The 25,651-nt window shown below is 35.7% G+C and overlaps 1 protein-coding gene across 2 annotated transcripts in view; it reads right to left on the reverse strand.

Moving 5' to 3' along the window:
• The window catches only part of TRIM33 (tripartite motif containing 33), a 105,003-nt gene that overhangs the window by 18,174 nt on the left and 61,178 nt on the right, over positions 1–25,651 (reverse strand). For both annotated transcript variants that reach the window (XM_019730364.3, XM_019730363.3), the window contains exons 5-11: positions 11,631–11,747; positions 9,117–9,231; positions 6,890–7,036; positions 6,314–6,431; positions 4,680–4,954; positions 3,915–4,070; positions 720–920 (exon numbers count right to left, since the gene is read on the reverse strand). In XM_019730364.3, the coding sequence (XP_019585923.1) occupies positions 720–920; positions 3,915–4,070; positions 4,680–4,954; positions 6,314–6,431; positions 6,890–7,036; positions 9,117–9,231; positions 11,631–11,747 (1,129 nt within the window). The remainder of the gene's footprint in view (positions 1–719; positions 921–3,914; positions 4,071–4,679; positions 4,955–6,313; positions 6,432–6,889; positions 7,037–9,116; positions 9,232–11,630; positions 11,748–25,651) is intronic.

Below are 25,651 nucleotides of genomic sequence, written 5' to 3' on the forward strand. Positions count from 1 at the left end.
TAATTCTTAGAAATCCATTAAATACAATAAAATATAAAGCAGCGGTCACTGAGACAGTCAAGGGTCCTAGTGTCTTAGTAGTTCCACTGCTCCTTGCTCCCACAGTAGCTCATGAGGCTGCATGACTCAGTGTAACCTTCAAAGGTTATATTTACATGCATAAACAAAATGCATTATGATTCAAATGAATGAATGAAATTTCAGAAGGCACTAAAAGATGGTTTTCTTCAGTAAGAAGTTCCAGGTGAAAGGCACAGGATGCCTCAGAGGCCCTTCACATTCCATCTTCGACTCCTCAGCATTACTTCCTCTCAGTATACCCAACGTGACTGATACCTAGACTTTCCAACCTCTTCCTTTCTCAGTCTGACCTGTTTGCACAAGACTATCCCTTTGGACCTAACAGAAATTGACAAAGATATGACCACATTTTGGTCCTGAGTCTCCTCTCTCGATTCACACTCATACCAGGAGCACTTCACCTAACACAAGGTTTGCCTATTGGCAGGTGGTAGAAACATAGGCAAAGTTAACATCTTATAAATTTAACGAGTGCTAGTTTTAGTACATGTAACTTTTAGAATTTCAAATAATATTCTACTCTTTGGAAATTTCAAAAAAAGTTTCATCTAAATTTAAAAACTACAACCAGAAATACATACTCCAATTCCCTAATTAACAAGAGGTTTTAAAATCTCTCATTCAACCTACATACAAACCTGTATGGGTGGAATATCTGGCAGTGACGGAAGGTTTTCTGGATTAGTGACTGAGGGGATTAGCTCTATTGCTGTAACAGATGGGCTGGTGGGACCTCGATTTGCACTGGCCATAGTAGCTGTAGTAGGGCTGGTTGGGTTGATTGTGTTGTTATGCGCAGACACAACAGGAAAGGGTCCAGCATGCCCTGGGTTTGAGTGCTGTTAGGGAAGAAGACGTTATCATTACTTAATTTGCCAAGATATCCTAATATGAATATACTTTGACAACAATGTTAAATTTAGGGAAGTTACACAAGGGTCTGATACCTATAACTGAGAAACAAAGAAATAAGCCCTCTCAAACTTATACAGGAAAAGAATAATTCAAATTAGCCTTTTCATTTTTCTATTCATTTTTGTGTAGTATTTAAGAAAAAACTGACTTGCCAATAATTTTCAACCTGTCAGCCTGGTTATAATATGATCTTATTCAGAACAAAGATGCATGTAAACAGATGATCTGGAAGTGCCCAAGTTTTCAGACATCATACCAGGAAGGCCATTGTTCTGGTCTACATTCCTCTTTGACGCTTCTGTCTTTTAAAAAATAAAAGTAATCAATTGTGTAATTGTATATTGTGCAATTAATATGGTAGAAAGAACAACAAATCTACAAACAAAAATATGACTGACTCTAATTTGGTGTGACATTAGGCAAAATGTGTAATTTCAGTAATGTAGAAATGTGGATAACGTTGGATAAAAATGGATACCTGTCACACTGTGAGAGCTGTTATAAAGATCATTTAAGATACTATAAATGAAAATCTTTGGGAAATAAATTATTACTCTCACACATACACATCATTTGAAATGTTCAAAAATTTAAAATTCAGACATTCAAGAATTGCTTTGGGGGTCCTAAGGTATCAGGGCAGTGTTCTTAGATGGCTGCTTAGTCTGATTCTGTAGCTTCTGTACTCTTCCAAAAGGTGTACCTGGCCCCCTAGTAATACTTGAAGGCTTATCATGTACTAAGGGCTGCAGGAGTATATGAACACTCCTAAGGAAATTAATGCCCAGATCCTCAATCCTCATATGTACTTTTTCCTAATTTACCTAAGAATGTGCTGTGGTCTGCAGATTCTTTTTGTACTACTTCTTTCGCAATTGCCCTTCTCCCCAAAAAACAGCAAACCTCTGATCCATTCCTAATCTTATCTAGCACATTGCCCCAGGGTAAAAAAACAAAAAACAAAAACCAAACCTCCAAGAGAGACAGCAAAGGTGCAAATTAGAAATAAAGCTGTCAAGTTGTTGAGAAGGTGCCTGGCTCCAAAACCTAGGTAACAAATCTTTGACTGGGTACTGATACTGGATGATCAACAGAAAATAAGTAAGAACTGAAGAAGCTCTCATCTGATAAGAAAAATTTTTAAAGTTTTTATAGCTCATCGTGAAATTCAGTTTTGATAATCTAGAAAAAGTTCAAAGAACTCAGGGAAATTCTTTTAATTCCAAGATACATACTTCTGTGAACAAGTTTCCCGAGTATCACATGACAACAAAAACTAAAAAAGTAAGTTAGTAATAAAAACTGATGTTGAATTCTAACTAACTCTAACAATAAGAGACAAACATATATTTTATCACTGGAAACTGAAAAATTTTTAGATTAAAATAGACATTTTTCCTGCAGAAAAATTGCAATAGACTGACATACAACTCTATCAAACATAAATACATGTATTACGATAAAATTCTACAGAGGAGGGAGAAGAGAAATTCAAGTCCCAGGAGAAAAGGCAGTGTAAAATTTTGACTTTCAAAAGAGTTTGCTATGGTATTTGGAACTCCAGTGGATATATTTACTAGAATAAAATGTAAGGGTTTTACTTTATGTCAATATTTACAATATGCCAGAAAGTATGTCCCTTTGCAACTATTTAAACTTATAATGGGATTTTTAAATGTTCATCTTCAAATGTGAAAGCAGGCCTATTTTTCAAAAGTCTGTCCAGAGGTACCTGGGCCATCAAGTTGAAGGACTACTGCTCCAGGACACCATTTGTCACCATTACTATACAGAATGGTCTGAGAGAGTCAGTATAAGTTCAGACATCTGAGTACTCTCCTCCTAGAAATTCTGACTCAGTGGGCACGAGCTCAGAATCTGGTCTTGACAAGGCCCTCCAGTCATTCTGATGGTCTTTAAAACACGCTTTGAGAAATACTACTCTGTTATAAAATGAACTGTATTATTGTATAAGTAGAAATCCTGTGTAAAAGACTCTCATTTTAAAGTCATGTCTTCAAGATAATCTAGTATTCAGGTAATTAGAAAACACGTCTCTAAATACACTGATTTTTAAGAGTATGCATATCTATATCATAAAAAGAACAATGATGAGTAGACAGGAGTCTAAAACCAACAAAAAAAACCCCAGAATTTTATTGTTTTCAAAGTCCTTTATATGTATTAGGTTCAAAATGTCATTAAGGGGCGGCCGGATGGCTCAGTTGGTTAGAGTGCGAGCTCTGAACAACAGGGTTGCCAGTTCGATTCCCACATGGGCCAGTGAGCTGCGCCCTCCACAACTAGACTGAAGACAACCAGCTGCCGCTGAGCTTCCGGAGGGGTGGCCGGATGGCTCAGATGGTTAGAGCACAAGCTCTCAAGAAGAAGATTGCTGGTTCAATTCCCACACCGGATGGTGGGCTGAGCCCCCTGCAACTAAAGATTCAAAGCGGCAAATGGACTTGGAGCTGAGCTGCGCCCTCCACAACTAGATTGAAGGACGACTTGGAGCTGATGGGCCCTGGAGAAACACACTGTTCCCCAATATTCCCCAATAAAAATAATTTTTTTTTTAAAAGATGTCATTAAAAGAGCTAAAGAACAATTTCAGGAAACTGAGGTTCTAATTTTGATTTTAGCATTATCTCCTTTGTAAAATGAGTTGGTTGGACTATATCAGGGGTTCTCAACTCATAGTAGATAATGGTTTTAGGTTTAATGGCATTGAAAAGCTCTTAAAACTCAATACAAAAATTTGGGTATATGTGTATTTTTCTGGGACAAGAAGATACACAGCATTAATCAAATTCTCAAAGTATCAATGACCACCCCCACACACACAACAGGTTAAAAAAAATGGTGTCTTTTAGTTTTAAAATTGTGTGATTCTTACAAACGTTTAACTCTAGGCATACTTGTCTTTGGAGGTGTGGCTGCATCATGGAATACTGAGGGCCGCTGTGCCTGGGTATCCCTGGTATGCGGGCAGCGTTCTGGGCCAATCTCATCTGATGGGCTTGGAAAGCTCCACAGTTCATGGTGCTTCTTTGCACACTGATCAATCTTGGAGGCTACAAAAGGCAGAAATTGCATTTATATAATCATATTTTTTATAAGTTTATCTTTCAATTATAAAATGTTACGGTAGAAACGCCTCAGTCAGGATAGGGAAGGGCATAAAGTAAACAGTGTAAGTCATTTTCTTCAGCTGTAGCCCCCATCCCCTTCTCTGAGTATACGTGCATGTTTACAGCACTAACTTATCCAAGCCCAGATTACCGGTCCTGATGTGGCTGGGGGAGGGGAGAGCAGAAGAGATAGAGGATGGGAATGAATTGAACAAAATGCCTGAAGAACATGTCAGGTATTAGGCAAAAATAATCTGGCGCTCTAGTCAAAACCACTTGTGGAAAACAAAAAAGCTCTGGTGTAGAGGGATGTAAACTTGTGTGCCTCCACAGTACTAGTGAGTGAGTTTTGTTTCCCAGGGTAAGTATTTACTTACTGTCCTCTTCACACTTCCCCAACATCCCTGCCATAACCAGAGCAAACATTTAAGTCTGACCTTTGAGCTCTGTCCCTGCCAGTAACCATGAAATGGGCAACGCATCTACATAGGACACAGTGCAGCCTTGAGGTCTCCACAACCTGCACCAATAATGCAGTGAGGTAACCCTCACCTGCTGTTGTAACATCTGAGGGGCGGCTTGCCGTGGGTGCTGCTGTGTTGTGGTGGTTGTTGTCGGCACGGGAGCCGGGGGCTGCTGCATCCGCATCTGCTGTAACTGCTGGTGCTTCTGCGCGTACACTTGCTGCTGCATGTGCTGGAGCCGCAGCTGCGCGAGGTTAATCTGTCCGGGGGTTTTACTAATGTGGTTTGTCCCTGGAGGAACTTGCCCGACTACAACATTAGGAGTGTAACCAGGCGCTGGTTTACTCTCTATTACTAGATTACCTGAAGAATGAAAAAATGAGAATAATTTGCTTAAAATTGTCTAAATCGTCTACTGTGTGGATTAATCATCTTTTCCTCTTTACTCTGACAACTCTCAGCCCTCCAAAGTCCCGACAGTACGGCAGGGATGGGAGCCAGATTTAACATTGAAAATTGGAAACCTAATATAACCTAGTGCCAAAAAATTGACTTCTGATTATTCAGAATATACTATCTGCCCCCCTTTTTTATTTACATAGCTGTACAGAAAAATAAAGAGCTGAAAGAGATATTACTAGAGGAGGCCCATCTAGTCAGGCTAAACCAATCCTCCTCTAACAAGACTGAAGGATGCTCAAGACCACTCCTGCTGATTCCACCTGCCTGTGAATCGCCAAAATGCGCAGGGCAGAGTACACTGCTGCAAAACTGGGAAATGTTGCATGTTGTAAACCACTTATGTCCTTAGAAATGACAATTTTCCTTACTCCTCACAGAGCTGACTGCTGTCTAAAAATAGGCAAATTTTAGGAAGGCTTGATCTAAGGTAGAGTTGGCCAACCTTTCCTCTAACATGCCAGATATTTCAGGTTTTTCAGGCTACATAAGATCTGCCATATAGTCTGTTTTTTATTTGCTTTTATAAGCCTTTAAAATGTAAAACCCAAACTTAGTTACCATGCCACACAAAAAGTATGCTGATGCCTGATGGAAGGCTATAGCCACATGTGAATATATACCAAGATTACTTTTTTACAGAAGAGCCATCCACCTCTGCTTTTAAAGCTTCCAATGGTGAGGACTTGACTATTTTAAAAGTAAGTTTACTCAATCTGTACACAGTTCTAATTGTTGGGAAAGCTTTTTGAGTTTTGTTTTGTTTCAAATGGAGCCATCTGTCTCCTGTAACTTTCACCTATGGTCCGCAGGTCCACACTGTGGAGTTAACAAAAGCAAAGTCCATTTTTCTTCCACGTGAAAAGAGCTACTCTTTCAAACATTGCTCAGGACATGAGGTTCTCCTCTAGAGGACAACTTGGTACAATTAATATACAAACTACTAAGTACCTAAGAAATTCTTCTTCCAGAGAATGAAGACCCGTTGGTTAAGTTTTCAATATGAAACAGTCAATGTAAATTTTAAAGATGTGGGGAAAATGTTAAAAATGATACACATTTTTAAAAACTACAGAGGAGACTCGCAACACTCTGAAAGATGTACTGAACACAGTTCAACTGAGTTTCTGGTGAAGAACATATTTTCTAAGAAGTTTACATATTAGAGTGAAGTTAAAAACTTTAGGTATCTAAAATTTGCTTTAGATGCTTTCTCCTCCTTCCATGTTCCAAGTTATATTCATAAAACTAATTATTTCTCACCTAAATTGACTACATTCTTTGCCCAGAAGGTGGGATCACAATGGAAACGTATTGCTCCATTAGCAGCAGGGACAGGATCACACCGTGCTTTCAAAATATGGCGCAATTGAAAAGTAATCTTAAAGGGAAAAAATTCACATTAGTCTTAAAATTAAATATCACTTGAGAAAACATACACGATAAAGACATAACCGCTCATGTAGCCCCACAGTGTCCATCTCAAATGAGACAACAGCAGTGCTTAAAAGACTATTTATATCAGCAATCAAAGGCATATGGTTGAATTTCTGCCCTTTCTGATGATACGCTGCATTATACTAGATATCTTCAAAACAGTAAATTCTGTATGATTTCATTTACATAAAGTTCTACAAAAGACATAAATCAGATCAATGGTCACCTAGGGCCAGGGGAGAGGGGGACAAGGAAACTTTTATGGGTGATGGAAATTTCTGTATCGTGGTGTGGTGGTGATCACATTTGCCAAAATTCAAACTCTACACTTTAAAGAGGTGCAGCTCACTGAATGTAGATAATAAAGTCCATTTAAGGAAAAAGACAGATACGATGTCTCACCAGTCGCTTGCTGTACAGGAGTGCTGTGCTGCTGCCACTGGCAATTGCCCAGTTTGTAAAGTTCATAACATGCTTCACCTGCCTGGAAAGCCCTGTGATGTCATTCTGCTGCTGTAGTAACTTCATCTGTCTTTCTTTTGTGACATTCTGAAACAGAACAAGAGGTTCAGTGAAGAATTCCAGATTTAAAAAAAAATCAACTCATAATTTCTATTGCAACTGAACACAATACCTACACTTCTTTTAAAAAAGGGGGTAAGTTAACAAATTCCTCATTATTCAATGAGCCTATGATCACAGGAAAAGTCATTAACAAAAGTGGAACTAAAACTTAGTTTTCCAGGCTAAAAAGGACATTCCACATAGAGAAATTAATATTAAGTCTTGTCTCTTCCTTCGAAAGACAAAATGTTTTTGTTAAAGATAGTGTTTTTCTATGAGGCTAATTGAATTATCTACAGAGTCTATGGCAAAGTGAGCTGACCTTTAGAAACAATTTTATTTCTTAACTCCACACACATTTCAGGCCAAAGAAAACTTTCTGTTACCAATGCCACCTACTGGTATGGCATGAGGCTGACGCTGAAATCTCTTCTTTTAAATATTTAAGACAAAATGAGAAGATGAATTACAGAGCTCTCAGAGTAGAGGTCAGGGAACCTTTTGATATGACAAAAGTTCATAAAAACAAACAAGCAAGTGAGGGCTGAAAGAAAGACTAACTTGGGGGAAATGCGACAAAGGAAAAAATAACTGCTTTCTGAGAACTAAAACTCTCAGAAAGGTAGCTGATATCTTATGTACTTTGACATTCAGCACGACAAACAACCTATCTACTTCGTTCTTAACCACTGTTTCACAAAAATGACTCAACTTGGTTTAATGGACAAGTTTTTCCTAAGGAAACAAGTTGCTCACTTTACAATGTAAATCAATGGATAACAGTATCCAACCGACAGAAGTCTGATAACTTCCCTGGAAACTATCCCTCTTCTAAAGCTTAGGAAAAACTCTGTTTTACAAAGTTTAGGAACATACTACCTGAGAAAACATCTATTGTTTAAATTATCAGCATGTTAAGAGTATATGGCAGATTTACCATTAGGTATTTATGTATATTTCAGCATTAAGAGGCAACTTTTATTCAAAAGTTCTTGAAATGACTATTACTAAGACTATTACTTCAGACTTACGTAAATATATTTACATAAGTTAAAAGGTATCAAAAATCGTTGCTTGCTCAGTGCTGTCTCTATTCACAGGGTCCTTTTGAATCTGAGGGTTAACTACAACTGGCTGGATGTACAACAGCAAAGAGACCTCCCATTTTACCAATATGTGTTAGAGTACTTTTAATCTCACAATTGTGTCTCAATGGAAAGATGAAATTCACAAATAACACTCGTCTGACCTATTTTTTTCATTTGTATGTAACTATGTGTCTATTATTTCTACAGTGTTCTACAAAGAAACGAAACCAAAAAAATCTACTGTGGAAAATTTGATGTTAATAGTAATGAACTTAAATAATCAAATACTAACGTAATTTAAATTGTTACTATTCAACGGTGCAAAAAATAGAACCCCATAACATACTTAAGAGCATACTTAAGAGTACAAAATTTTGAGAACCAATCAAAATTTGGGATGAGTAGAAATGAGTCTTTAATCGAAACTTAATTTGGATTTTACAAACTGACTGGATTCTCAGCTAGACATTTATATCTACTTATCAATCTCAAAATATGCAAAACAAAGACAGTACAACAAAACTATCAGTAAATTTAAAATTTATAAATTCTATAAATTATAAAACATGAGCAGCATTTTTAGCAAAACTATGGAATATTTTTAAAATAAAGTGAAACACAAATGACTCAAGCAGACTCCCAATGCACATTTGTATGTAAAAGTTAAATTGAGGACCCATGAGGGACATTGTAGTGGGTTGGCTTTGTCTTCATTTACATCACATTTTAGTGGCAATTATTTCATTTATAAGAAGATAACACTATCTCTTAATTTATACAGCTAAAATCAGTAGTATTCAATTGTAGTGCAAAGTAACTAAAAAAAAGGTATTTTCCAACAGCACATGAAAATTTTTTAAAAATTTACTTCCGTATACCTCCCACACCCAACCAATTTAAAAGAGCTTTCAATAAACATGAAAAACAGCTAAGAGCAAGAGAAGCAGTTTTTGTTTGATTTTGGCTTTGAACCGTACCTCTAGCTGCTGTAAGAGAGATTTTCCTTTCTTATTAATCTCATTGATAAGGGTGAAAATGGCCACTTTAATTTCCTGTTCTACTCGTTTGTTAGTCTCATTTACTTCTTTTATCCTGAATAAGAGAAATGCATCATTAGGTTATCAACTTATCCTACATCTCTGAATCATCAACTGTTACAGAAATTCATCTAACTGGGTACTTACCAAGTAATTAAAATTAAACTTTTGTCAAAACATGTAACTTACGTTTCAGCAGACCTGACCACTCAGTTTGGTCTAAACAAGTTACGTATACAAACAAAGAATGGATTAAATATTTAGTAATTTTGAATTAAGTTAATAAATGCCAGCTTATTAATCTAGATGGCAATCTCCTTTAGTTCCTATGACATGTGACATACAAACATCTGACATCAATGATTGCTGGTTAGTATCAAATCTGGCACATTGGTTCTATTTAATCTTAATGCAAGAACAATGTGCAAAAAAATTGCTATAATCAATGACTATCTTTTGAAATAGTAGGGATTAAGCTCAGAAGCATCTATTTTCACTTACAACTTAACCACTTCAAATGTGGGTTGTTACACCCTTTTCATAGGTTTTTCTCAAAATGGTTTCCTGCTATACACAGTTAAGGGCATAAAATATTTTAATCTATTGTTTACAATAGCTGTTAGATGCTTCAGAAATAGGAGTAAGCTCCCATTGTGGTTATGAAAGTTTTGGTTGCAAATATAAAATAGCTGATATCTTGCTATTTACAAAATAGAAAGTGGGAAACCCCACCAATATAAATAAATAAAGTGTTAAACAACCATAAGAAGAAACCGTTCAATTTTTACACACTTGACTCCTGTACAAACTATAACCCATACTGTCAACCCCTAAATTGACTTTCACTTGCCAAATTCAAATTTGAAAAACTTTAATACACTCAGTTGTAATAATATAGTTTTCCCTTCTTTGTATATCAGTGCTTGTTTGGGCACTGATTTGAAAATTTAATTCAGTTCTGTCCTTATCTTCTTAGAGTGAGTGGAAGACAGTTTAAGAAAATGCGAGTGCTGATTACTACTGGTATGAAATATGGGACTCAAACTTAAAATGATTTTGAAATACTGAAATCATTAAGTTTGCTGAAAGCAGAAAACAGCCAGTCAGACACTCATTGGATGTAAGCGTGTCTGTCTACTGTATGTTCAAATGTGAAGGAAGAAAATAATCAATGTACATTAATTAAAAGATGGAGATAGGTCATCAAAGAATGTGTCTAAAAGGGGAAGAACAATTAGAGATTTTAATACTTTTTTTTTAAAGCTTTCTGAAGATGAAATCATCCACCTCCCCAACCCTTCGCAATCTTATAAAAACATAAACCGCCTGGTTCTACTTCTCTACAGATTCAGGAATATACATATAAAATATACAAAAATACGTATAAAACTTATACAAAAATATGAGGCTGCCATACGAATCAACTCACTATCCTCTCTGTGAAAAGGATATGAGAAGACAGTTACCCTCTCCAATATCACCCACAACGAACATATCAGAAGTATAAACTAAAACACATCCGGACATATCCATAAGAACTAACCAGCTGCAATTTGCGTGTATTTACACGTATTTACATATTATCTACAACCTCTTAAGATGAAAGTTCTACCACCTTACTGTCTATTTATCGTGTACTATTTTCTAATGTATACTGTACCATTCATTCATTCTATTTAATATTTTGAGTATCTACTATGTGCCATGGTAAATATTCGTAAATTAACTAATTTTAATATTATAAAAGTACCTAAAGATCTCCATATTTGTGAATCTGAAGAATAACCACTTATCAATCCTATTCATTCCTGCAGGAATACATAGGTTTTAATTATGCCAGTTCCAAGTGCCTGTCTTCCTACATTAAGGGTTCTAATCTTGTTAATCTTCTCACTTATGGAACTTACTCCCACTCACCTTACCAATAAATTTAGTTTATTTAGAAATGAACCAAAATAGAATTCTTAAATTCTGACGGTGTTATTGATAAACAACTAAAATGTGCCAGAAACTGTGCTATATATTCATCTTATAATAATGTTCCTAAGTACTGTTTTTAATGCTTGTTTTGGAGATGGGAAAATAAATTTGTCCACTACTCTTCATGCTCTCTCCTCTATACTGTGTCTTCCACACAGTCTCCAGTTAAAATTTTATAATTCAGCTCTCTATATAGTAATTGCTTTTTCCATGTTTCACTAATGCTTACAAAGACTAGAGTCTTATTAATTATAATAGTCAAAGATGTATCCTAAAAGACTATTCAAAATTTTGGTCAGCTAAATTTTACTTAATTAACAAATGTAATCCAAACTCAAATTTATGCCATTTACCCCTCCAAAAAAAGTTTTCTATCTATGCTTAATATTAATATAAAAGAAAAATAAATTTCAACTGGACCCAATGGGTTTAAGACCTTAAAATGAAATTATGGTTTTAAGGCAACACACTTACCTATTCTGCACCTGAGTAGCTGCAAAATGAACATAATTCTTCTTCTCAAGAAGCTTAGCCAGTAGATTCTCAATCGCACCTTTCTGGTTTTGAAAAGCTTCTTCCAAAAATTGATACCTTAAAACCAAAACAAAAACTACATTTAAAACAGGAAATTTATGATTTAAAGATTTTGGAAATGAAGAACTGCTGCATGGATAAATCTTGAAACCATATTTAAATGATCAACATTCTGTGCTGGCCACACATACCTATGTCAACAGTAACTTTTAACTACCAATCCCTCCCCATTAATCGCTGGCTTTTTGTCTTTTGTAACACACACACACACAAAAAAAAAATTACTCAAAAATTGTTCAAGTGTTCTCTTACATTAGAGTTTTGATTCAGGATTACATTTTCTAAAAATCCAAATACTGGCATAAGTTGTATACATCTTAAATCACAAAATACAACCACATTATAGAAAACATTTTCAAAGGTGAGAAAACTGTCCATATTTCCAACATCATAAAATCACTGCTACCACTATAATGTGTAGTTCCTCAGTCTTGTTATGCATTTTAGGTGCAAGGTGCAATCATAATGTACGTGTAATTTTCATTCTTTATCTTGTCTTTATAATCACTTGAAATAAATTTTTAGTTCTAGATACTATATACTGTCCAATTTTTCCAAAATGACTAGATCAATTAAAAATATCACCAACAGCAGTTTTATTGTAACTCTATTAACCTGAGTGGTATATGTTAAGATTTTCTAATATTATAATAGTGAAAAGAGTTGATAATAAAGACTACACTTCTTTGGTTACTAGGAAGGTAAAACAATTTTCTTACTAGTTTTATTTCCTTTGTATAAACTGTTCATTAGATCAACAAATATTTGGGGGCTTCTTCTATATGCTAGGGATACATGGGTAAAAAAATCCATTCCCATTCCCATTCTCACAATAAATAAGCACAAATGTGAACTGATACCACGCCGTGATTAAGAGCTATGATGGAGGCATACATGTTTTGCACCAAGCACACTGTGCCTAAGTCTGTTCCAATGTCAAGAAAAGCGGCACAGAGAAGTCAGAACAGTATTATCCTACGCTAAATGCAGAGGTACAATTGGGGAACTACAGATACTTCAGTTTAGCCAAAGAAAGCCATGTAAGATCAGAATACGAATAACTAGTAAAATCCAGAACCAGACTGTGAAAGGCTAATTTTTGGATTATATTTTCTCAGTAATGGGAAACCGTTGAAGAATTCTAATCAAGATGTAATAATCAGACATACATTCTAGAACAATCATCAGACAAAAATACCTGCAGAAGAGAGAAGGGGAAGACCAGCTAGAACCTTACGACAGTAGCTGACATGAGATTACCAGGGTGTAGTACTAGTTACTATAGCTAAACTAACAAGTTTGAACAGTGGATTTTGCCAGGGAGATCAGCACCTTTGGTTACTTGGCTCCAGCTCAAAGTAAGGGCCGTGGTATGACCTAAAAATTAAATGCCTAGCTAAGGCAGTCAATAAAGGGTCGCTGGAACTGAGGAGTTCAGGTACTGACCAAGTTGTAACTGCCTGTGTGGATACTGAAATTGCTGAAGGTGGGAACTGAGAGAAGACTGAGCATCTAGCTGTGGGTCTGCAGTGAAGGCCTCGGCTCAGGTAAATATGCAGTTGTTAACATAAAGGGAAGTTTGCTTGTTGGTGGGGTTCATGAGGGAAAGGAAAGATGGAACGCAGGCCAAACGCAGAGCAATACGGGAATCAGGATTATAGAGAACATCTGTCAAGTGAGGTTTTTATTTTGTGCAATAAGGATTTTTATTATAGTAAAATAAACATTAAAAAGTTATGATTTTTAAGCAGAATGTTTTCAAAGCAAAAAAAAACCGTGTCTATAACATAAAGTCTAGCACATTATATAACTTGTATCAGTTATTAAACAGCACAAAGCATATGGATGGTATTTTAACTTAAAAGGCTTTTAAAAGAGATTCTGTTAGCTAGATGACCCAAAGACTGTTCCTTCATTGAAGATCATTTGATTTATTCCACTTACCATAATTTTACCAAAATAAAACTTTACTGTGTTAAATCTGAACGAATAAATTAGGGATATGAGATTGTCAACGCTAACTCTTTAGACGTCAGCTTTACACTATGAGGAAGGAAGATCTTTTAATGCAGAGTTTGACTATGTCAGCAAAATGGGAGGTAGAAAAGGTAGAAAGGCCAACTAGTATCAAAATTCACAAAAATTTAATTTGTAAAATTTAATCTTGTGCATATTTGTCTTTTCACCTCAAAATAAATGCTTTAGAATCCTCTTTCTAGAAATATCTTGTTGCATTCAGATGAACAAGTAGCAAGCAAACACCTATGATATACCTGGGTGAGAGTATGTATCCTTCCCCCCTTATGTGGGAGCTGACATCTGAGCTGGATGTGAAGGGTGAATAAGAGCTTTCTAGGTAAACAAACATGGGAGAAAGGTAAGAACTTCCACTGAGGAAAAAAAAAAAGATGAGTACACAAAAGTACATAATTCTGAAGCCATCAGTCATTTTCAGGGCTTAGGAAAAAGTGGCAAAGCTAAGAGAATAGGGAGGGAACAGATGCTCAAGAGCTCTGTACATTTTGCTGAAGTTGGACTCAAATAATAAATGACACATCAAAGGACTGACTTAAAATGATAATCAGACATGTCTCTATTCACGTAAATAAATTTCAATTGCATTATTAGAAAAGAATACTAACTGGAGCTTGAAAAATAAAAGAGCAATATGCAAGGAATTTTGACTACAAATTACTGATTGTCTTGCTAACAGAATAAACTTAACACTGCATTCTATTTTTTTTAACTAATCAAAATTATAGCTGAAATATTTCAGAAATGGGAGAAAGAAGAATAACCAATAAATGGATTAAGCATAATTTTGTTAATATGTAAATACATGAAAGCAATTTCTTAAATTTTAATCTTGCATATGAAGCAGGGATTCTTAATGTCGGTTACTTAGTCACAATGAGCTATTCTCAGTATTTCAAAACGTCCAGGTAAAGTCCTATGATTTAGTTAGGACAGGCTAAGTAAGACTTTCTGTGCTTTTAGCTAGAATTATAGAAACTCAGTGTAATAAATATACCACTGGTTATCTGGTTTTGAACAGATACATATCACCGTGCTAAGTATCTTACATGGACTCTCTTATTTAATATTTCGAAAAACTTAATGACGGAGGTATTATTACTATTCACAGTAATAGCTGGATGATTTGAACAACCCTCTGTTCTTCTTTAAATAATATTCATCTTACAGAACTGTTCCAAGAATTAAATGGGTCAAAACACACAAAGCACTTAATAAGGATAGTACTTTGCTTACTAATAAAGCACAGTAATGGGCTTAATGCTAATGATGACTGTTATTTTTAGCAGTAATTTTAAATGATTTGGATTGTTACGATATAAAACCTCAATCCTTCAACAACAAAAAGCCTACTATGCACATAAAGACTTCATAAGAGTGTTTCTGGAAACATTTTAAAATGAGGTGTTGTTCCTTCTTTAAGGCTCTGTAAGAAGGCGAGATGATCATAGCTGTGAGAGGTCAGGAAGAGGTGAAGAGGAGGAATTCTGAGCAAACATGATGAGAACCTAAAAGGGTGGAAATTTCAAGAAAGGTTGGGGAAGACATTAGGATTCTCACATAAATGGAATATGGAACAAAAGCTAACTTTCATCAAATCTCGAAGGGCACATGGTGATACCAGCTGATATTAGTTACAACAGAACAGGATGTTACTTTCTATTGCTGTCTTCAAATTCACTTTTCTTCTGTAGCTATAATCTGCTGTTAATCCCATCTAAAATCAAACAGAAAAAAAAGGAGGGGGGAGAGGGAATAATGGAACAGTAAGTTTTGAGACAACTATAATAACACTAGTATTTGTCTAATTGGCATCCCCAAATGGGAAGGGCGATAGAAGAGAAAAAATATATTGGTAGAAATTATAATAATGAAGTAAAATTTTCCAAATTTGATAAAAACAATAAATCTACAGATCTAAGCTCAACATCCTCCAAGCACAAGATTAACAAAATTACATTAAAATCTGTTATAGCCAATCTGTTTAAGGCCAGTAATAAAAAAGTCTTAAAAGTAGCTAGAGGGGAAAAAATACATTATGTACCGAGGGATAAAGATAGAGAGTGGAACAACATCTTTAAAGTACTGAAAGAAAACTGTCAGCCTAGAATTAGTTATCTAGCAAAATATCTTTTTTTTTTTGCTATGATGTGAAATTGTACGATGGTGAAATTGTTTGGGGGTAAATATGTTCACTATTTTCCATTGTGATGATGGTTTCACAAATATATCTAGATCTAGATCTATCTAGATCAGGGGTGCCCAAACTGTGGCCCGCAGGCCAACTGTAGCCCACAATCCATTGTTAATTGGCCCGCAGCAAATTCCAAAAATATGTTTAGTTTACTTAAATAAACCAGGTGAGGCAACACATACTTCACCTCGAGTGAGTGGCACAGCTGTTTGTGTATTTTACCACATATGGCCCTTGGTAAAAAACGTTGAACAAAGTTTGGACACCCCTGATCTAGATCTAAAATCAAACAGAAATTTATAAAGAAAAGAATAAGTGAATGAACTAATCAGAAACAGTTTTGGAGACACAGAGGAAAAACAGGGTTGCTAGATGGGCGGGGGGTGGGGATAAGGGGGAAGGTGAGGGGTTTAGAAAATAGTCGGTAACCACAAGATGGCCACGGGGTTTTGAAAATTAATTTGGGGAACGTAATCAATAATGTAAAGGTTTTGTAGGGTATCTGATAGACACGAGTCCCATTTGGGAGACCACCTCAGGGATGATGTAGATGCCTGATCTCTGCACTGTTCACCTGAAGCTGAACAATAATGAATGTCAACTAAAATTATATATATATATATATATATATGTATATATATATGTGTGTATATATATGTATATATATGTATGTATATGGTTACAGGAAGTGGAGTACAGCATTAGGAATAGAGACAGTGGAAATGTAATGGCTCTGTGCGATGTCAGAGGGATAGTGGATGGGGGAGGGGGGTTCACACAGTGTGAGAGATATAAATGATAAACGTCTAAGTATTGCTTTGTCTTGTGCATGTGAAACTAATAAAAATTAAAAAAACAAAAAAAAGTTCAAGTAGCCAGGATTAACAATTTGTTAAATTGGAATTTTAAATTAAAGATGCATGCTAAAGTAAAAAAAAAGAAGAAATCTAGATCAAACAAATATATCTAGATTTATCTAGATCTAAAATCAAACTAGATCTAGATATACAGACGGTGCCAAAAAAATGTGTACACATTTTAAGAAAGGAAGAAAACTGTTAAAATCATAATACTCAATATATACCGGTAACAAACAATGAATACAAGTCACGTGTATACATTTTTTGGCACCCCCGGCGTGTGGGTGTACACATACATATATATATATAGACGTATATACGGTGTTTCCCCGAAAATAAGACCTAGCCGGACAATCAGCTTTAATGTGTCTTTTGGAGCAAAAATTAATATAAGACCTGGTATTATATTATATATTATATCCAGTCTTATATTTATATATATATGCTACCATATGGCAGAGATCTAAAAGACCTGTGATTTCAATGTGAGGAGGCAATAAGCGTAACCTGCTCCTCCACCACCTTTGAGGGACTAAAGCAAAATAATGCTGTGGAAGAGAGGCGGAAAGAACCCTTAGAAGTAGCAGCCACAAAGAACCCCACATGTGGATTTTTAGACAAAATGCACACCATCTGGTGGTCCAAATCAACTCCACTCTGGAAATTTAACGGTCCCAACCCGGTAGTGCTTCTGTGCACTGGCAAAAGGAAATTTAATCCTTTATTGGAAAGCATCAATTCTAAACCAAAAATTTGCATAAATAATTTTTCAAGGAAAATGAGAAGTTCCGGGTTTAAAATAACTATATGTAAGGAAACATGGCATCTTGAGCAAAAATAACAGAAAAACAAAAGAGGAAGAAAAGACCCATTAACAGAAGCAAAACAGCTATGCTTACTGTATTTAAAGGATGAAACCTAGCAAATATTTAGGCAAAAGATACGTAAAGGATACAAAGGGCCTCTAACTTTTTTTGGCAACTCCCTATGAGCATGTAATTTCATATCTCAAAATAAAAAGTTCTTTAAAGGGGGGAACGGCTGGCAGATTTAAAAATTTTTAATGCAATGGATGGGTTTTAATGGAAGCTTCATGTAGTTACAGAATATTCATGAACTGAGACTGTTCAGAAGAAAATGCCTCTCTGTTTTGCACGTTAAACTAAAAAAAAAAAGGAGGGGGGAACATGTATGTTGAGACACGGAGAATGATATGAGGGGAATCTAACATACATCTAACTGGAGTTCCAGAAGGAGAGACAAGAAGGCAACAGATGCATTATTTGGAGAGATTACCGATTCAAAGACACAATCCAAAGATGGAGAAAAACCAAGCCAAAAGAAGAATCTTAAAAAGCAGTTAGTAAACACAGACAAGCTACCTTCAAAAGAATAACAGGTAGAAAGTTTGCTGACCTCTTAAGAGCCAAAAAGCAATGTGCTTACACAATCAATGTGCTAATAAAAAATAATGGACAGCCTATACACAAAATATTATACACAGCAAAAATCTTTCAATAAAGATTTAAAGATATTTTTAGACAAACTAAAACAAAATTCACTAAAATTTGTTAATAAAGCAAGTATAAACAAATTTCAAAGGTCTGAAATCATACAAGCCACCTTCTCTAACCGCAATGCATTAGATTAAAACTCTGTTTAAAAAAAGATGTTTTCCATGTGTTTGGAAGATTATAAAAACTATAGCTGACCCTTGAATAACATGGGTTTGAATGTGCAAGGGTCCACTTACATGTGTACTTTTTTTTTCAATAAATATACACTTGGCCCTTGTAACTCTGGGTCTTATATCTGTGGATTCAAGCAACTGCAGACTGAAAACCGTATTTTTGAGACTCGGCTAGGACTCTATAGATGCAAAGTGCTGACTATATGCATTGTTCTACGCCATTTTCTGTAAGGCAGTTGAGCATCTGTGGATTTTGGTATCCGTGGAATATCCTGGAAACAATCGCCAGTGGATACCTGGGGACAACTACAGTTAAGTTTTGGGGGAGTCAAAACTTACAGATTTTCAACTGTGTGGGGGTCTGGCATACTTAATCTCCTTGTTGTTCAAGGGCCAACTGCACTCTTTAACTTATCCACTGTTCAAAAAAGAAATTATAATGGAAACCAAAAAATAGTTTGAATTGAACTATTAAAACACCTTATATCAAAATCTGACATAGGGCTAAGACAATACTTAATAGGAAATTACCATTAGAAAGAAAGGATGAAATTTAGTAAGCCAAGCAGTCATCTCAAGAAGGCAGAAAAAAGTAAAATAAACCCAAAGAAACTAAAAGGAAGGAATTAAGATGAATACAGGAAATAATGCAGAAGAAATATACAACTTCGTGGACATCAACAAGCCAAAACTTGGTTCTTTGAAAAGACTAATCCTGACAAATCTGTGAAAAGACTGATCAAGAAAAATAGAGAAGGCACAAATAACTCATACCAAGAATTAAAAAGAGGTCACCATCACTCCAGTTCAGAAGACATTAAAAAGATCTTAACAAAAACCTAGTATCAAGAAATTTCAAGTTTTAGGTAAAATGCACAAATATATAGAAAAAATGTAACTTTGTAAAACCCATACAATAGAAAACATGTAACAAAGAATCTGAATCTATAGTTAAAAAATAAATATAAGCAAGAAATTCCTATTCAAAATACATATCCTAGAGAAACACATGCACACGTATTCCAGGAAACCTGAAGGAATATTCTTATTTTTTATAATAGCCCAAACTAGAAACCACCCAAATTACTATCAATAGAAGAATGGATAAACTATAGCAAAGAGGTCCCCAAACTGTCTTTAGTGTTCCAGCAATGTTTTTTCACGAAACTAAAAGAAATACCTAACAGATCCATTTATCAAGTAGTTAGATCCAAAAAACAAAACAAAACAAAACCCACGAAAAATCCAGATTTTAAAAGCTATTTTAGTTATTCTTTACATTGTATTTTTAGGTACTTCTCTATATATCTTGTGATTTAAAACTTTTTAAAAGTATATAGTCATTATTGCTATGTGCTGAATTCTTCTATTTACCTGGAAGTATTACAGGGTATGGATACCACAGTAAACAAGACAAAATAGGGTCCTCTTTTTCCTGTCCTTACATTCTAATTAATGAGAAGGCAAAAATTTAAATAGTGATGTGATAGAGAAGAGTAGCTAAAAATTCTGGACTTGGTACAGAGAAAAGAGTTCTTGAAGAGTGATAACATTTATCCTAAGATCTCAAAGACAGGAACCGGCCATGCAGAGAGCAGAGATGAACCACAGATGATCTGAAGCAGGTTTCCATTGCTTCAAAGAAAATAACCAACTGACAGGGTTTTACTTTTGTAATAATTTGACCAATTAACAACATTTTTACCAACATACGTCTCAACCTATATGTCCATTTGCCAAAGGCATAACTGAATAGTATGTTTCTTTCTTAACTCTTCTCTCCTGATACTCCTCTCTTTGAAGCTAACTCTTGGCCGTACCCAATTCTTCTCTCTTCTGCCATAAGCAGTATTTCTGCTGAGTGACTTGACTCATTGAGCTTATGAGTTCCTCAAATAGTTTGATAGGCTCACAAACTATGATACTAACCTTAAAAGGCTTTTCCCCCCAGCAAAACCAAAATGAATTAACTCTGTTTTGGAGACAATAGCTGAAGTGAACTATTATCAAACCATATACTCAATCTCAATTGTCATATAAACTATAAGACTCCAAGATAGCAGGGACAGCCTGTTTTTTTATTATTATTGTATGGTCATTACCTAGCATGGTGCCTGGTACATGGTGAACACTGAAATATCTACTGAACAAATGAGCTGAATGAATACTGAATGAAGTTCAACAAACAAGCTGCTTTATTTCTGATGATAAATGTACCACATGAAAACAATATGCTTGGATAGGAAATCTTGATTTGTCGCCATACGTCTAAATCTAGCTACTTGAGAGGAACTGATGGTAGATATGAATTTATATGTCATTTCTACCAGTTATTTGGATCTCATTTGAAGGGCTTTTTGAACTTCAGAATTTACAGAAAAAACTAAAAAATGAGTTTGGCAAAGGTTCTTCTAAAGCAGTGGTTCTCAGCCTTCACTGAATAACAGAAACCACCTAGGATGACTTACCAGTCTTCTTAAAATACTGTAAAGAATGCTGACACCCAGGATGCAATGAAAGATTCTTATTAAACAGTCTGGAGCAGGACTAAGGCATCAGTATTTTTTTTAAAAAAAGCTCTCTGGTAGTTCTAATATATATATATATCTAGGACTGAAAACATCTGCTTTTAAGCTTATCTATCTGGCTATTCATCTATCCATCCATTTTTTAATTTAAAGGCCTAATTCCAAAGAAAGCTATTTCTTTAGGAAAATATTTTAGAGAAATTTTACTTACACAGTTCCATTCAAGTGACCACCATTACAAACTATCTTACTCTTTAGTAAAATTGTCAGATATTAGGTTTTAAGCAACCACTTTCTCTTAAACCATACTGATGCTCAGAATAACAACCTATAAATACCCTTCTCTAACTATACACACAAAACTGCAATCGGGGATGAAAAATATTAAGAGTGAAAGGTGACTTTCACTCTTAGCCATGACAGAGTATCGGGTGCCAGACTAGCCCTGCCACCAAAACCTATAAAACAAGACAGAAACACATGAGGCAACCGTATTCAGTCACTGGACTACAGGCAGAGAAATTCTGCAGTCCTTTGGAGAGTACCACAGTCACCCTGCTTCTCCGCCTGTAGACAATGCCGTGGTAACTGGCAGAGAGAGCTGGAGGCTAAGCAGAGCACAGTCTCTTTGAGCTGAGGAGGCAGAAATCAGGGTTTGGGGACTACTGAGCAGCTGGATTCCATGAAGCAGGGAGCTGTGTAGGGCGAGGCTGGGCAGTGGGGATAAAAAAGGAAGGGAAGATACAGAATAAGTGAAATCCTCACAAGTCTGCGGCCAATGTCTGGGCTGTATCTGCACAGGATGAGATCTGTAAGACTTAACAAAGAGCAGCTGCTAGGAAGGCTACACTGGAAGAGAAAAACCCGGGTCAAGCAGTTCTGGGAGACAGAATTCCAGCTGAGCTAGTGGTGGAAGATACTTTGTTCACCTCCCCAGGCCCTTACCTGAGAAACCAGAAAAGCCTTACCCTAAAGGAAAGAACTATACTTGGAATTATAACCTAGGCCTCTCCTGCCCTAACAAAGCCTAAAACCAAACCTTCATAAGATCTTTCAAGAAACGGAGTTTAGAAGTTGAGCCCAACCATGTTAGAGGCTTGGGAAATATCTTGGGCTTTCACAGATCATCCCTGACAAAAGTGTAAAACTAAGCTTACACAACATCAAGGCAACCAGTAAGTAATTTAATTGCCTGCTAGAACAACAATCAACAGTCAGCAAAGGAAGATAAAAGAATACAGTTTCTATAATATATCGTCCATAATGTCCAAATCTCAATAAAAACTCAATAGGCATTCAAGAAACAGGAAAGTATGACTCAAAGTGAAGACATACTCAACAGAAACTGACACTAACATGGTCCAGATGTTCTATTTAGCAAAGACTTTAAGTGGGCTGTTATATATTTATTCAAAATTTAAATGAAAACAGGTTCTTATGAGTGAACTGATAGGAAATCTCAGCAGATAAAAACCATAAACTTACAAGAGGCTCAGTGAACCACACACACACAATAAATAGAATAAAATATATACCTGAAAAATCATGGTCACATGGTAAATCCAAAGAAAAGAGAAAATCTTGAAAGCAGCCAGAGAACCACCAAACAACATTCAGGGAAGAACAATATAAATGATGGCATTAGAAACAAAAAAAGTCCAGAATTCAAAGTTAATGACAGCTTTTACATGTTGAAAGAAAAAAAACATCAATCCAGAATTCTATAGCCAGTGCAAATGTCCTTCTAAACTGAGGATTTTCCAATGAACAGGAGCTGAGAGTATTCATTGCCAGCAGACCTACTTAACAAGAAATGCTGAAGGATATTCTTCAGGACAAGGGAACATGGTAAGAGATGGCAACTCATATACGAGAAGAAATAAAGAGAAACAGAATGAGAATAAATGGGTAAATATGAAAGACTGGGTTTTTGTTTTCCCTTCTCATTTCTTTTAAAAAACATTATAAGGCAAATTTCATAATGTCTGTAAGAATAAATGATATGGAATTAGTACAAAGGATGAGGATTTGATAAATTGAATTATTCTTTTGTAAGGTTACTGTATTTGTGAAGTGAGAAATAGTACATTTTAAATAGACTTTAAGTTAAAGCTGCATATCATTAGCCTTGACACAATCACTAAAACTAATAAAGAGGTATAGCTTAAAATGCCAAAAGTGGATGTAAAATGAAATACCAAAAAAAGTTTTAACTTAAAAGATGGCAGGAAAGAAACAGAACAAAGCACAAGAGAAAAATAAACAACAAAAAGTAAATGACACTTAAACTTAACCATATCAATAATTACATTAAATGTAACAGGACTAAACATTCCAATTAAAAGAGCAAGGGCCTCCAATGAAGAGACAGAGCAAGGGGCCCTCGATTATTTATGCAACTTAAAACTGTTTCTATGAAAATATACCCGTATAATTGATAATTTCTATATTTAGACAGCTCTATTACCTCTTTTTCCCCTATATCTAAATTAATAAATATTTGTTGAGTGGATGAAATGTCTTAATCTATGTCAAATATAGATGTTCCTTGCCTTATGATTGGGTTACATCCCAATAAACCTGTAAGTTGAAAATATCTTAAGTCAAAAATGCATTTAACACACCTAACTTACTGAACACCATAGCTTTGCGTAGCCTACCTTAAATGTGTTCAGAACACTTACAGTGGCCTATAGTTGGACAAAATCACCTCATTGCCACTGCTCAGCATCATGAGAGAATATTGTACTACATATCGCTAGCCTGGGAAAAGATCAAAATTCAAAACTGAATGTACAGTTTCTACTGAATAAGTATTGCAGTCGCACCATCGAAAAGTCAAGAATTGTTAGGCTGACCCATCATTAATCAGAAACCATCTGTACTGGGCTAGGCTCCTGGAACTCAGTGAATAAAGCAAAGACGCCTACCCTCATGAAGCTTACATTCTAATGGGAAGAACTGTAAAGTAAACTGTAAATTGTAGACTGTTTAGAAAGTGATAAGTGCTATATAAAAAAGAAAAACAGGAGGAAAAGGAGGACAGGGAGTAAAGAGGCATATTTCAACTTTACTACAGTGATCAGAGGTCTCATTGACAAAGTTACATTTAAACAGAGATTTGATGGATATATGGAAGTTAGCAATGCAAACAAGTAGAGCAAGAAAATTCCAGGTAGAAAAAACCGGGATGCAGGCAACAGCATCCCTGGAATGTTTTAGAAACAGCAAGAAAGCCAGTACAGTTGTAGCAAAGTGAGGGGGAGAGTAGTAGTAGATGAAATGCACATGTATAAGCCCAGATAAGGTATCTGACTTTTACTCTGATGGATCTGGAGAGCCACTGCAGGTTTTAAGCAGGGAAGTGACACAGTCTGACCTGAAATTCACTCTAGTAGTTGCATTAAGAGTAAACTGAAGGAGGGCAATAATAGAAGCATGGAGGTGATTTAAGAGACTACTATAGTAACCCAGGCAAGAAGCAATGGTGGCTGAGACCAGGCCAGACACAATGGAGCTTACAGCAAAGAGGTAGTAGTAAGAAGTTGTGGGATTGGGGGACTTATTTTGAAGGTAGAACCAAAACAAGTGTTCTGATAACTTTGGGTAGGAGAAAACAATGGAGTCAAGGATGGTGCCGAGATGTCTGGCCTATGCAAGAGAAAAACACGCAATGGCCAGAAATTGAGATGGAGCAAGGCTGCCAGTGAAAAAGGTTTGGAGAAGGTGATCAGTTCCATTTTAAATATATTTGAGAAAGCAGGCATTCAATCAGAGATGTTATATTTTGTAGAGTAGACAAATCTGAAAGTACAGAATACTGAGAAATACAAATTTGGACATCATCAGCATATAGATGGTATTTAAAAGCCATAAGACTGTAGCTGTAGATAATGGAGAAAGGCCTAGCACATCCAACATTAGGCAATCTGGGAAAATAAGCAAATGAAACTGAGAAGAAGTCATCAGTGTAGTAGGAGGAAAACTCAAAGAATGTGGGCTCCTGAGCCAAGTAAATATAATTTATTAAGGGAATGATCAACCATGTCAAATGTTGCTGATATATATGGTATTAAGATGACGACCAAGAAATGACCTTTAGAGTTAGAAATGCAATGGTTATTGGTGACCTTGAAAAGAACAATGTTGGTAGAATGCTGACAGTCAAGTGTGTATATATTTAAGAGCAAATGGGACAGGAGAAATTCGAGACCATAATTATAAGCTATCCTTTAAAAGGTTTTGCTGCAAGGAGAAATAGAGACAGCTGTTGGCAGGGAAAATGGGTTAAAGAGAATGTTTTGTGTTTTCTTGTTTTTAAAGATGGAAGAAAAAATAACAGAATACTGAATAACTGCTGAAGACTGAAAGAATTATATTGGCAGAGAAGGCCAAACTGCTGAAGCAATGGTGGAATCTAAGTGTCTACATGGAGAAATTGGCTTTATAGAGAAAGACAGTTCAACTAAGGTAACAGACTGAAAGGTAGAAATGTGGGTGCAGGTGCCTGGGAGGTTGAATAGATGTGGTAGGGAGAGTCTGTAGAAGTTCTTTGATTGCTTCAAAAGTTCTTAGTGAGGTAGAACGTAATGTCA

The sequence above is a fragment of the Rhinolophus sinicus genome, chromosome 7 (genome assembly GCF_057876585.1).
Source record: "Rhinolophus sinicus isolate RSI-liver-muscle chromosome 7, RSI-T2T, whole genome shotgun sequence".
NCBI classification, from domain to species: Eukaryota; Metazoa; Chordata; class Mammalia; order Chiroptera; family Rhinolophidae; genus Rhinolophus; species Rhinolophus sinicus.